A 14630-nucleotide genomic window follows, 5' to 3' on the forward strand; every position below is an offset into this window, starting at 1 on the left:
GAGAGAGAGAGAGAGAGAGAGAGAGAGAGAGAGAGAGAGGGAGAGGGAGAGGGAGAGGGAGAGGGAGAGGGAGAGAGAGAGAGAGAGAGAGAGGATTATAATTAATACTTCTCTCCAAGTATAATGGTATAATCTAGAAGATTAATAATTTTATCTCAAACTCTCATTGCCCTCTCCTCCATGACATAAAAGCTTGGGGAAAAGATGTCTACCGACATTTCGCAACCATAGCAACAATACTTCTGGTGGCCAGCGCTAACATTTACCATGGCAACTTCCAGAAGGTGAAGCTCCATGATTGAGTCCAGTTAACTGATTGGGGGATTGAGTCCAGTTAACTGACTGATGGATTGAGCCCATTTACTGACTGATGGATTGAGCCCAGTTAACTGACTGGTGGATTGAGTCCAGTTAACTGACTGGTGGATTGAGCCCATTTACTGACTGATGGATTGAGCCCAGTTACAGACTGAGGGATTGACCCCAGTTAACTGACTGGGGATTTTGAGTCCAGTTAACTGACTGGTGGATTGAGCCCACTTACTGACTGAGGGATGAGCCCAGTTAACTGACTGGGGGGTTGAGTCCAGTTAACTGACTGGGGGATTTGATTCCAGTTAACTGACTGGGGGATTGAGTCCAGTTAACTGACTGAAGGATTGAGTCCAGTTAAATGACTGAAGGATTGAGTCCAGTTAACTGACTGGGGGATTGAGTCCAGTTAACTGACTGAAGAATTGAGGCCAGTTAACTGACTGGGGGATTGAGTCCAGTTACCTGACTGGGGGGTTGAGTCCAGTTAACTGACTGGGGGATTGTGTCCAGTTAACTGACTGAAGGTTTGATTCCAGTTAACTGACTGGGGGATTGAGTCCAGTTAACTGACTGGGGGATTGATTCCAATTAACTGACTGAGGGATTGAGTCCAGTTAACTGACTGGGGGATTGAGGCCAGTTAACTGACTGGGGAATTGAGTCCAGTTAACTGACTGGGGGATTGATTCCAGTTAACTGACTGGGGGATTGAGGCCAGTTACCTGACTGGGGGGTTGAGTCCAGTTAACTGACTGGGGGGTTGAGTCCAGTTAACTGACTGGGGGATTTGGGTCCAGTTAACTTACTGGTGGATTGAGTCCAGTTAACTGACTGGGGGATTGTGTCCAGTTAACTGACTGAAGGATTGAGTCCAGTTAACTGACTGGGGGATTTGGGTCCAGTTAACTTACTGGTGGATTGAGTCCAGTTAACTGACTGGGGGATTGTGTCCAGTTAACTGACTGAGGGATTGAGTCCAGTTAACTGACTGGGGGATTTGGGTCCAGTTAACTTACTGGTGGATTGAGTCCAGTTAACTGACTGGGGGATTGTGTCCAGTTAACTGACTGAGGGATTGAGTCCAGTTAACTGACTGAAGGATTGAGTCCAGTTAACTGACTGTGGGATTGAGTCCAGTTAACTTACTGGTGGATTGAGTCCAGTTAACTGACTGGGGGATTGTGTCCAGTTAACTGACTGAGGGATTGAGTCCAGTTAACTGACTGGGGGATTGAGTCCAGTTAACTGACTGAGGGTTGAGTCCAGTTAACTGACTGGGGGATTGAGACCAGTTAACTGACTGGTGGATTGAGTCCAGTTAACTGACTGGGGGATTGAGTCCAGTTAACTGACTGAGGGATTGAGTCCAGTTAACTGACTGGGGGATTGAGTCCAGTTAACTGACTGGGGGATTGAGTCCAGTTAACTGACTGGTGGATTGAGTCCAGTTAACTGACTGGGGGATTTAGTCCAGTTAACTGACAATAAGGAGCTCAACACCAAGACAATGGTCTTCGTCCAAAATGGTGCCCTGTTTCCTATGTAGTGTCCTACTTTTGGCCAGAGCCATATATGATAGAAAATAGGGTGCCATTTCAGATGTGTCCATCCTTCTGATATTCTATAGCACAGTACCACAGCCACACCCTCAGTGGAACACTTCAATAAAATACCCTTTTCTTTTAATCCCTTTTTCGTTTCAGTTTCCTCAACACTCCTGGAAAGAGATGTATTAATCCTCTTTAGGATAAAACAATGTTTCCCTCTGTCACGCCCTGACTCTGGGGACTCTTATTTGTTGAGTCAGGGTGTGATTTTCTATGTGGTGTATATCTATGTTTACATTCTAGTATGTGTATTTCTATGTTGGCCGGTGTGGTTCACAATCAGAGGCAGCTGTCGCTCGTTGTCTCTGATTGGGGATCATACTTAGGCAGCCTATTGGCACTCGTTAAGTTGTGGGATCTTGTTCCGTGTGAGGTTTGTTGTGTGTTACCTTTGGACGTCACGTTTCGTTTTGTTTATTGTTTTGTCGTTGTTTATTAAGTTTATAATAAACATGTATGCATATCACGCTGCGCCTTGGTCTGACCCGTCTATGAACGAACGTGACACCCTCTTTCAAAACTCTTCTCTCCCTGATTTTGTCCACTTTTCCCTCTCTGTTTTTCCCCTCCTTCCCTCCCTCTCTGTTTTTCCCTCCTTCCCTCCATCTCTGTTTTTCCCTCCTTCCCTCCCTCTCTGTTTTCCCTCCTTCCCTCCCTCTCTGTTTTTCCCTCCTTCCCTCCATCTCTGTTTTTCCCTCCTTCCCGCCATCTCTGTTTTTCCCTCCTTCCCTCCCTCTCTGTTTTTCCCTCCTTCCCTCCATCTCTGTTTTTCCCTCCTTCCCTCCATCTCTGTTTTCCCCTCCTTCCCTCCATCTCTGTTTTTCCCTCCTTCCCTCCATCTCTGTTTTTCCCTCCTTCCCTCCCTCTCTGTTTTCCCTCCTTCCCTCCCTCTCTGTTTTTCCCTCCTTCCCTCCATCTCTGTTTTTCCCTCCTTCCCTCCATCTCTGTTTTTCCCTCCTTCCCTCCCTCTCTGTTTTTCCCTCCTTCCCTCCCTCTCTGTTTTTCCCTCCTTCCCTCCCTCTCTGTTTTCCCCTCCTTCCCTCCCTCTCTGTTTTTCTGTGGCTTCACAATAGCCATATTAAGGTCTGTTCTCTGTGCATTGCCATGTGCAGTAGCAGTGTAGCGGGAGCTTGGAATACTGGTCCACTGGTCAAGTGGCAAAGGAACAATGGCGACTTCTACACCAAACCCCTTCTCAATACCCAGAGCCACAGGAAGAGAGGGAGGAGAGAAGAGGAAGATCCATTCCATAGGATTACAGTAGAGCACGAAAGAAAGACAAGAAAGAGAGGGAAGAAGCAGCTGAGCTGAAGGGATGTTACCAGAAATCCCTCTATAACCCCCCCCCCCCCCCCCCTCCCCCCAAAACAAAAAAAATTAAATGTCTGAATGAAAGAAAGAGAGAGAAGGGAGGACACAAAGAGGCATCTGCCTGGAGACTAAGAGACATTCTGTTTTATTGCAGCAGAACCAATACTAGAGCTATACAGAGTGAGTTAAAGCTATTTTCATATATCCAGGTACCTGGAGGGAGGTTTCAGTCCACTCCGGTGTGCACTAAGGGGGTGAGGGGTGAGGAGGGGTGAGGAGGGGACACTGAAGAGAGAGGGAGTGAGAAAAGGTATAATATTAAAGTCTGTGTGACGGTACCTTGTAAGAGGACTCCTCCATTTTTTCTGAAGAAGGGACTCCCTGGCCATATCGAAGGACTGGACATGCTGCAGAAAAAGAGAGAGAAAAAGACAGAAGGCATGAGTAAAACATGACCCTCAGATTTAACTTCAAACAAGTTATAACCTATCCCAAGGAGTGACCAATAATGACTAGTTATAGCTGCTACCTCCATCAAATGACAGCCCTGTAGAAGCATTTCTCCAATCTAGATACAACACATAGCAAGGGGGTTTCAACAGGTCAATTACACTGGGGAACGTGGTCTTCTAACCACATGAGCAGTCATCGAAACACGCACACACGAACTCGCACAGACACCACTTTGCTCTGAGAGGGTGTGTGGGTTATCAGTCTCCTAATACCTTTATCTCCACAGTGGGAGAATCAGGACTCAGCTCTCTGTTCTACTCCCTCTATCACTTTTCCTATAGTATCCCTCTCTCTCTGTCTCTCGCTTTGTAACCTCTCTCTCCATCTCTCTATCTCATTCGAATGTCTCTCTTTATCTCCCTCTCCCTTAATGCTTGTTTCTCTCTCTCTCTCTCTCTCGCTCTCTCTCTGTCTCTCTCTCTCTCTCTCTCTCTCGCTCTCTCTCTCTCTCTCTCTCAATTCAATTTAAGTGGCTTTATTGGCATGGGAAACATATGTTAACATTACCAAAGCAAGTGAAATAGATAATAAACAAAAGTGAAATAAACAATAAAAGAATTAACAGTAAACATTACACTCACAAAATGTTTAAAGAATATAAACATTTCAAATGTTATATTATTTGCAATGTTGTAACAATGTGCAAATAGTTGAAGAACGAAGGGGGAAATAAATAAATATAGGTTGTAAATTATTTACAACGGTGTTTGTGCTCTACTGGTTGCCCTTTTCTTGTGGCAACAGGTCACAAATCTTGCTGCTGTGATGGCACACTGTGGTATTTCACCCAATAGATAAGGTAGTTTATCAACATTGGATTTGTTTTCAAATTCTTTGTGGATCTGTGTAATCTGAGGGAAATATGTGTCTCTAATATGGTCATACATTTGGCAGGAGGTTAGGAAGTGCAGCTCAGTTTCCACCTCATTTTGTGGGCAGTGTGCACATAGCCTGTCTTCTCTTGAGAGCCAGGTCTACCTACGGCGGCCTTTCTCAATAGCAAGGCTATGCTCACTGAGTCTGTACAAAGTCAAAGCTTTTCTTAAGTTTGGGTCAGTCACAGTGGTGAGGTATTCTTCCACTGTGTACTCTCTGTTTAGGGCCAAATAACAATCCAGTTTGCTCTGTTTTTTTTTTGTTGATTCTTTCCAATGTGTTAAGTAATTCTATTTTTGTTTTCTCATGTTTTGGTTGGGTCTAATTGTTTTCCTGTCCTGGGACTCTGTGGGGTCAGATTGTGTTTGTGAGTCCCAGTACCAGCTGAATGAGGGGACTCTTCTCCAGGTTCATCTCTCTGTAGGTTAGGGCTTTGTTATGGAAGGTTTGAGAATAACTTCCTTTTAGGTGGTTGTAGAAATTAAATGCTATTTTCTAGATTTTGAACATTATCGATAATCGTCCTAATTCTGCTCTGCATGCATTATTTGGTGTTTTACGTTGTACATGGAGGATGTTTTTGTAGAATTCTGCATGCAGAGTCTAAATTTTGTGTTTGTCCCATTTTGTGAATTATTGGTTGGTGAGTGGACCCCAGAACTCACAACCATGGAGGGTAATGGGTTCTATAACTGATTCAAGTATTTTTAGCCAGATCCTAATTGGTATGTCAAATTTTATGTTCCTTTTGATGGCATAGAAGACCCTTCTTGCCTTGTCTCTCAGATCGTTCACAGCTTTGTGGAAGCTACCTGTGGCGCTGATGTTTAGGCCAAGGTATGTATAGTTTTTTGTGTGCTCTAGGGCAATGGTGTCTAGATGGAATTTGTATTTGTGGTCCTGGCAACTGAACCTTTTTTGGAACACAATTATCTTTGTCTTAATGACATTTACTGTCAGGGCCCAGGTCTGAGAGAATCTGTGCTGGAGATCTAGGTGCTGCTGTAGGCCCTCCTTGGTTGGGGACAGAAGCACCAGATCATCAGTAAACAGTAGACATTTGACTTCAGATTCTAGTAGCGTGAGACCGGGTGCTGCAGACTGTTCTAGTGCCCTCGCCAATTTGTTGATATATAATTTATGTTGAAGTGGGTGGGGCTCAAGCTGCATCCCTGTCTCACCCCACGGCCCGAGGACATTTTAACCACACAGTTGCCCTCCATCTTCTCACACAGATAGGGACACACACACACACACACACACACACACACAAACACACACACACACAGGCATACACTCCAGACTCCCACACTCTCAAACACACAAAGGCACACGCACACACACACACACTCCCACACACACAGCAGATAGCAGTGACACAGCTAGTCTGTCTCCTGCCACGCTTCATGTTAATCTGCTTACTCCATATTAACTAATTGAGCTGTAGAACAAACAGTGGAGCAGGAAAGGAAATGGCTTGCAGCATGGCTGTCTGCATAGACAGTATAGCCCAAAAACTGTGTGTGTGTGTGTGTGTGTGTGTGTGTGTGTGAGTGTGTGTGTGTCTTTATGTGTGTGTGCATCACCAGCTTAGACACGCACTTGATGAGTTGCCATTGAAATCAACACGTCTCATTTTGCCTGAGAAAGAGATGCCCCCATCTCATTTAAACGACGGAGAGCGAAGGAGGAGAGAAACGACGTGTTCAACAGGAACCTTAATCAAGCACAGAGCGACCTGCTCCTCCATCACTTGGTCTGACCTGACAATTTGGGATAATTTTGTTGAGGAGAGGAGAGGAGAGGAGAGGAGAGGAGAGGAGAGGAGAGGGCCATCACCATATCTGCTCTTCATACGGAGACTTTCAATTAGCACTGTCGGAACGCTGACACACACACACATACACATATAAGCAAGCACGCACTCACTGAGCCAAACAGGCACACACAGACACACAGTCACAAACACACACGCATACAAACACACAGGCCACACCACGAACACACACACACAAACACACATACACACATATTTGTTGACGGATGATTAAATCATATTTCAGTCTCTCTCACCAGGAGCCTTATGCCTAACAGCCTCATTAGCATATCAGTCGCCTGGCAACCGAAACAACATCGTCAACTTCCTTTTTCCTGTGTTGGTATTCATGTCTTTGTTTGGAGACATCCAGCTTCAAAACACCACTATGGATCACAGTCAAATCAATAGCCGGGCGAACGCCAGCCAACTTTCTCCTCTTGAATGTGATATCATTTTTACCATTTAAAGAGATGAGAGCTCACTAAGTAATTCATTGAGATATTCCAAGCTCGTTTTGACTGGTATAAAACCAACTCTTTATGCTCCATCTATGAAATAAATATGAAATAAATTCTCTATACATGAAATCACTAGTTGTGAAGGCAGGCAGTTGTAGGGAAAGCAGAAAAGTGCAATTTGTCATGAAGCTGACATCTTTAGGGCTGTAATGTATGTGCATAGTGTATTATTATTTTTGTTTTATATTTTTTAATTTTATTTAACCTTTATTTAACCAGGTAAGCCAGTTGAGAACAAGTTCTCATTTACAACTGCGACCTGGCCAAGATAAAGCAAAGCAGTGCGATAAAAACAACAACACAGAGTTACATATGGGGTAAAACAAAACATAAAGTCAAAAATACCACAGAAAATATATATACAGTGTGTGCAAATGTAGTAAGTTATGGAGGTAAGGCAATAAATAGGCCATAGTGCAAAATAATTACAATTAGTATTAACACTGGAATGATAGATGCAAGAGATGATGTGCAAATAGAGATACTGGGGTGCAAATTAGCAAAATAAATAACAATATGGGGATGAGGTAGTTGAGTGGGCTAATTTCAAAAGGGCTGTGTACAGGTGCAGTGATCGGTAAGGTGCTCTGACAACTGATGCTTAAATTTAGTAAGGTAGATAAGAGTCTCCAGCTTCAGAGATTTTTGCAGTTCGTTCCAGTCATTGGCAGCAGAGAACTGGAAGGAATGGCGGCCAAAGGAGGTGTTGGCTTTGGGGATGACCAGTGAGATATACCTGCTGGAGCGCATACTACGGGTGGGTGTTGCTATGGTGACCAATGAGCTAAGATAAGGCGGAGATTTGCCTAGCAGTGATTTATAGATGGCCTGGAGCCAGTGGGTTTGGCGACGAATATGTAGTGAGGACCAGCCAACAAGAGCGTACAGGTCACAGTGGTGGGTAGTATATGGGGCTTTGGTGACAAAACGGATGGCACTGTGATAGACTACATCCAATTTGCTGAGTAGAGTGTTGGTAGCTAATTTGTAAATGACATCGGCGAAGTCAAGGATCGGTAGGATAGTCCGTTTTACGAGGGCATGTTTGGCAGCATGAGTGAAGGAGGATTTATTGCGAAATAGGAAGCCGATTCTAGATTTCACTTTGGATTGGAGATGCCTACATTACACAGTAACATAGTGTATTATAAGCCTACATTATACAGTAACATAGTGTATTATAAGCCTACATTATACAGTAACATAGTGTATTATAAGCCTACATTATACAGTAACATAGTGTATTATAAGCCTACATTATACAGTAACATAGTGTATTATAAGCCTACATTATACAGTAACATAGTGTATTATAAGCCTACATTATACAGTAACATAGTGTATTATAAGCCTACATTATACAGTAACATAGTGTATTATAAGCCTACATTATACAGTAACATAGTGTATTATAAGCCTACATTATACAGTAACATAGTGTATTATAAGCCTACATTATACAGTAACATAATATATTATAAGCCTACATTATACAGTAACATAGTGTATTATAAGCCTACATTATACAGTAACATAATGTAGTATAAGCCTGCATTATACAGTAACATAGTGTATTATAAGCCTACATTATACAGTAACATAATGTAGTATAAGCCTGCATTATACAGTAACATAGTGTATTATAAGCCTACATTATACAGTAACATAGTGTATTATAAGCCTACATTATACAGTAACATAGTGTATTATAAGCCTACATTATACAGTAACATAGTTTAAAGTTTAAAAGTTTAAAAAGCGCCTTTGTTTTCCTAAAAAGCTGAGTCTCTCACAGTCACAGCACCCTACTTTCCCCTGCGCTTGAAATAGAGAGGGCTCTGTTGGCTGGGCGAAGTGTGTGTGTGTGTGTGCGTGCATGTGAGTGTGTGTGTGTGTGCGCTTGAGCGTGTGACATGCAGTTTGCGCTGACTAAACCATTGTTCCACAATGACTACAGAATGAGCGCCAAAAATATGTCACTTTCTTTGAGACTGAAATAATTGTTATGAGTTAGATAAGTCCGAAAAGATCTATTGAGCCCTAGTGTACAGTACAGTAGGTGGAGTGATAGAATAGCCCTGGTTAGGCTGTGTCGTTAGGTTAGTTCACCAGGAGTCAGTCCAGTAAATATCTATTGAGCCTAGTGTACAGTACAGCAGGTGGAGTGATACAAAAGCCTTGGTTAGGCTGTGTCGTTAGGTTAGTTCACCAGGAGTCAGTCCAGTAAAGATCTATTGAGCCTAGTGTGCAGTACAGTAGGTGGAGTGATAGAATAGCCCTGGTTAGGCTGTGTCGTTAGGTTAGTTCACCAGGAGTCAGTCCAGTAAATATCTATTGAGCCTAGTGTGCAGTACAGTAGGTGGAGTGATAGAATAGCCCTGGTTAGGCTGTGTCGTTAGGTTAGTTCACCAGGAGTCAGTCCAGTAAAGATCTATTGAGCCTAGTGTGCAGTACAGTAGGTGGAGTGATAGAATAGCCCTGGTTAGGCTGTGTCGTTAGGTTAGTTCACCAGGAGTCAGTCCAGTAAATATCTATTGAGCCCTAGTGTACAGTACAGTAGGTGGAGTGATAGAATAGCCTTGGTTAGGCTGTGTCGTTAGGTTAGTTCACCAGGAGTCAGTCCAGTAAATATCTATTGAGCCCTAGTGTACAGTACAGTAGGTGGAGTGATAGAATAGCCCTGGTTAGGCTGTGTCGTTAGGTTAGTTCACCAGGAGTCAGTCCAGTATTTATAGTCCCAGATCAGTGTTTCCGCTGCAGTCATTTAACTATGGTGCTGCGCCACGGCAAAATCCTTGCCGCCACGGCAAAAAAAAAAGTGAAACAAGAATAAAAAATTCTGTCGAGGCGCACTTTGAAGATACTAGAACAATCCACACGTACTTTTCCTCAACAAACAAAAACGGGTAATGAATAATAAATTGGACAACCCCAGAGTAGAATAGTTTATCTATTTACCTTGTTGGCTTCTTGTGTGTTCTATTCGAAATAAATATTCCTCTCGAGGCGCATTCAAGTTACGAGCACCATAATAACGGAAACCTGCATTTTGACAAGCAGTGAATGCACAATCACGGGGAAAACAGCAGTTTTAATGGACTTTGTTAAAAAGAGGGGAATCCCAGCTTTCCATTCCTACTTTATTTATTTCTCAACTCCTAAAGGACAATGACCCTAAGAAATACTGCTAAAGCAACATTTGAATGGTTTAAGGGGAAACATTTAAATGTCTTGGAATGGCCTATTCAAAGCCCAGACCTCAATCCAATTGAGAATCTGTGGTATGACTTAAAGATTGCTGTACACCAGCGGAACCCATCCAACTTGAAGGAGCTGGAGCAGTTGTGCCTTGAAGAATGGGCAAAAATCCCAGTGGCTAGATGTGCCAAGCTTATAGAGACATACCCCAAGAGACTTTCAGCTTTAAATGCTGCAAAAGGTGGCTCTACAAAGTATTGACTTTACAACAACACAGAGCTGGGTTTAAAGGGATAAAGTGACATGAGACAGTCTTGAACCAGAAGCTTCACGCTAACATGGAAACAGCTGTTAAGTGTTTTGACGGAAGTGACCCTATACCTGTTTTCTGTTCAGTAGCCTTTGAAGCCCGTCTAAGACGTGGAAGTGTGTGTGTGTGTGTGTGTGTGTGTGTGTGTGTGTGTGTATGTGCGTGTGCGTGTGTGTGTGTGTGTGTGTGCGTGCGTGTGCGTGTGCGTGTGTGTTTGTGCATCTCAGGATCCAGCCCTAAGTCTTCAGACACACTATTTAACAGAAGTCAAACTGGCATTGACACTCTGAGTGTGTTGTTGGTAGTGATGGGAAGTTCAGCTCTTTTTACTGACTCTGAGTGTGTTGTTGGTAGTGATGGGAAGTTCAGCTCTTTTTACTGACTCTGAGTGTGTTGTTGGTAGTGATGGGAAGTTCAGCTCTTTTTACTGACTCTGATCGTGTTGTTGGTAGTGATGGGAAGTTCAGCTCTTTTTACTGACTCTGATCTTTTCGAGTCATTCAGTCAAAAGAACAAATCAATCGACTCATTTCGTTCATTTGAGTCAGTAATGCCCAGAGCATGCAGGATCCCCTACCGGCGAACGATGAACTGAAAACTTGAAAGAGTCATGATTCTACGAGCCTCTTGTTCACATGTTGTTTGGAGCTGTCATTTGTTTGAATGAGACTTGTAAACATGTCTTTAAACAATGTACCCAATTTGTAAGTCGCTCTGGATAAGAGCGTCTGCTAAATGACGTAAATGTAAATGTAAATGTACATTTGTTGATTGCTAGGCATACAAATAAGATTATTTATTGATACATTTGTAACAAGGTGTAGTTGTGGTCGCTACCAGACTAGATTGTGAACGACTCTTGGCGGAATGCATTGCTTGACTGCTGTGAGGGTGATAAGCACAGTCGTTCGCGAACTGCAGCCCCCCCAAACGATTTGTTCTCGAGTTCGAGTTTGTTGAGCAGAGGCTGTGTATGTTTTGGTTCTACAAAGCTGTGTCCATCATAATGTTCAACAATCAATGAATTGCAGTCATTCTTGCACCAAGCGATAAATTATCAGTTCTGAACATGTATTTTTCTTCTCTATGCTCATTATCTATTTTCCTGTGCGCAAATGACAGACAGTTGGTGGTCGGAGCACGTCTCTGGAGCCGGAGGAGCGTGTATTAACCCTGCTCAAATTAACTAGTCACTCAGAAAAACGAATCATGACTCTCGAGTCTGTAGAAAGAGTTGAATAACAAATCGTTCCCGAACTGCACATCACTAGTTGTTGTGTGTGTCAGTAAGTACTATGTCTGGGATTAGGAGAGAGGGAGAGTGGTTTAATGCCACAGAGCAGAGTGGAGCTAGTGAGTACTATGTCTGGGATTAGGAGAGAGGGAGAGTGGTTTAATGCCACAGAGCAGAGTGGAGCTAGTGAGTACTATGTCTGGGATTAGGAGAGAGGGAGAGTGGTTTAATGCCGCAGAGCAGAGCAGAGTGGAGCTAGTGAGTACTATGTCTGGGATTAGGAGAGAGGGAGAGGGGTTTAATGCCGTAGAGCAGAGTGGAGCTAGTGAGTACTATGTCTGGGATTAGGAGAGAGGGAGAGTGGTTTAATGCCGAGGAGCAGAGCAGAGTGGAGCTAGTGAGTACTATGTCTGGGATTAGGAGAGAGGGAGAGTGGTTTAATGCCGAGGAGCAGAGCAGAGTGGAGCTAGTGAGTACTATGTCTGGGATTAGGAGAGAGGGAGAGTGGTTTAATGCCGTGGAGCAGAGCAGAGTGGAGCTAGTGAGTACTATGTCTGGGATTAGGAGAGAGGGAGAGTGGTTTAATGCCGCAGAGCAGAGCAGAGTGGAGCTAGTGAGTACTATGTCTGGGATTAGGAGAGAGGGAGAGTGGTTTAATGCCGCAGAGCAGAGTGGAGCTAGTGAGTACTATGTCTGGGATTAGGAGAGAGGGAGAGTGGTTTAATGCCGCAGAGCAGAGTGGAGCTAGTGAGTACTATGTCTGGGATTAGGAGAGAGGGAGAGTGGTTTAATGCCGTAGAGCAGAGTGGAGCTAGTGAGTACTATGTCTGGGATTAGGAGAGAGGGAGAGTGGTTTAATGCCGTAGTGCAGAGCAGAGTGGAGCTAGTGAGTACTATGTCTGGGATTAGGAGAGAGGGAGAGTGGTTTAATGCCGAGGAGCAGAGTGGAGCTAGTGAGTACTATGTCTGGGATTAGGAGAGAGGGAGAGTGGTTTAATGCCGAGGAGCAGAGTGGAGCTAGTGAGTACTATGTCTGGGATTAGGAGAGAGGGAGAGTGGTTTAATGCCGCAGAGCAGAGTGGAGCTAGTGAGTACTATGTCTGGGATTAGGAGAGAGGGAGAGTGGTTTAATGCCGTAGAGCAGAGCAGAGTGGAGCTAGTGAGTACTATGTCTGGGATTAGGAGAGAGGGAGAGTGGTTTAATGCCGAGGAGCAGAGCAGAGTGGAGCTAGTGAGTACTATGTCTGGGATTAGGAGAGAGGGAGAGTGGTTTAATGCCGTGGAGCAGAGCAGAGTGGAGCTAGTGAGTACTATGTCTGGGATTAGGAGAGAGGGAGAGTGGTTTAATGCCGTAGAGCAGAGCAGAGTGGAGCTAGTGAGTACTATGTCTGGGATTAGGAGAGAGGGAGAGTGGTTTAATGCCGTAGAGCAGAGCAGAGTGGAGCTAGTGAGTACTATGTATGGGATTAGGAGAGAGGGAGAGTGGTTTAATGCCGAGGAGCAGAGCAAAGTGGAGCTAGTGAGTACTATGTCTGGGATTAGGAGAGAGGGAGAGTGGTTTAATGCCGTGGAGCAGAGCAGAGTGGAGCTAGTGAGTACTATGTCTGGGATTAGGAGAGAGGGAGAGTGGTTTAATGCCGTGGAGCAGAGCAGAGTGGAGCTAGTGAGTACTATGTCTGGGATTAGGAGAGAGGGAGAGTGGTTTAATGCCGTAGAGCAGAGCAGAGTGGAGCTAGTGAGTACTATGTCTGGGATTAGGAGAGAGGGAGAGTGGTTTAATGCCGTAGAGCAGAGCAGAGTGGAGCTAGTGAGTACTATGTCTGGGATTAGGAGAGAGGGAGAGTGGTTTAATGCCGTAGAGCAGAGCAGAGTGGAGCTAGTGAGTACTATGTCTGGGATTAGGAGAGAGGGAGAGTGGTTTAATGCCGAGGAGCAGAGCAGAGTGGAGCTAGTGAGTACTATGTCTGGGATTAGGAGAGAGGGAGAGTGGTTTAATGCCGTGGAGCAGAGCAGAGTGGAGCTAGTGAGTACTATGTCTGGGATTAGGAGAGAGGGAGAGTGGTTTAATGCCGTAGAGCAGAGCAGAGTGGAGCTAGTGAGTACTATGTCTGGGATTAGGAGAGAGGGAGAGTGGTTTAATGCCGTAGAGCAGAGCAGAGTGGAGCTAGTGAGTACTATGTCTGGGATTAGGAGAGAGGGAGAGTGGTTTAATGCCGTAGAGCAGAGCAGAGTGGAGCTAGTGAGTACTATGTCTGGGATTAGGAGAGAGGGAGAGTGGTTTAATGCCGAGGAGCAGAGCAGAGTGGAGCTAGTGAGTACTATGTCTGGGATTAGGAGAGAGGGAGAGTGGTTTAATGCCGTAGAGCAGAGCAGAGTGGAGCTAGTGAGTACTATGTCTGGGATTAGGAGAGAGGGAGAGTGGTTTAATGCCGCAGAGCAGAGTGGAGCTAGTGAGTACTATGTCTGGGATTAGGAGAGAGGGAGAGTGGTTTAATGCCGCAGAGCAGAGTGGAGCTAGTGAGTACTATGTCTGGGATTAGGAGAGAGGGAGAGTGGTTTAATGCCAGCAGAGCAGAGTGGAGCTAGTGAGTACTCATGTCTGGGATTAGGAGAGAGGGAGAGTGGTTTAATGCCTAGCAGAGCAGAGTGGAGCTAGCGATACTAGTCTGGGATTAGGAGAGAGGGAGAGTGGTTTAATGCCGCAGAGCAGAGTGGAGCTAGTGAGTACTATGTCTGGGATTAGGAGAGAGGGAGAGTGGTTTAATGCCGCAGAGCAGAGTGGAGCTAGTGAGTACTATGTCTGGGATTAGGAGAGAGGGAGAGTGGTTTAATGCCGCAGAGCAGAGTGGAGCTAGTGAGTACTATGTCTGGGATTAGGAGAGAGGGAGAGTGGTTTAATGCCGTGGAGCAGAGCAGAGTGGAGCTAGCG

The 14630-nt window shown here is 44.6% G+C and overlaps 1 protein-coding gene across 1 annotated transcript in view; it reads right to left on the minus strand.

Moving 5' to 3' along the window:
- Window positions 1-3459: 3459 nt before the first annotated feature.
- Window positions 3460-14630, minus strand: part of LOC311103004 (forkhead box protein N3-like) — a gene marked incomplete at both ends in the record, with an annotated part of 86839 nt that continues 75668 nt past the window's right edge. The window contains 2 exons of the mRNA XM_084144499.1: window positions 3460-3479; window positions 3573-3640. Of these exons, the coding sequence (XP_084000625.1) occupies window positions 3460-3479; window positions 3573-3640 (88 nt within the window). The remainder of the gene's footprint in view (window positions 3480-3572; window positions 3641-14630) is intronic.

Source organism: Coregonus lavaretus (genome assembly GCF_964263955.1).
Source record: "Coregonus lavaretus genome assembly, chromosome: 27".
Classification (NCBI taxonomy): domain Eukaryota; kingdom Metazoa; phylum Chordata; class Actinopteri; order Salmoniformes; family Salmonidae; genus Coregonus; species Coregonus lavaretus.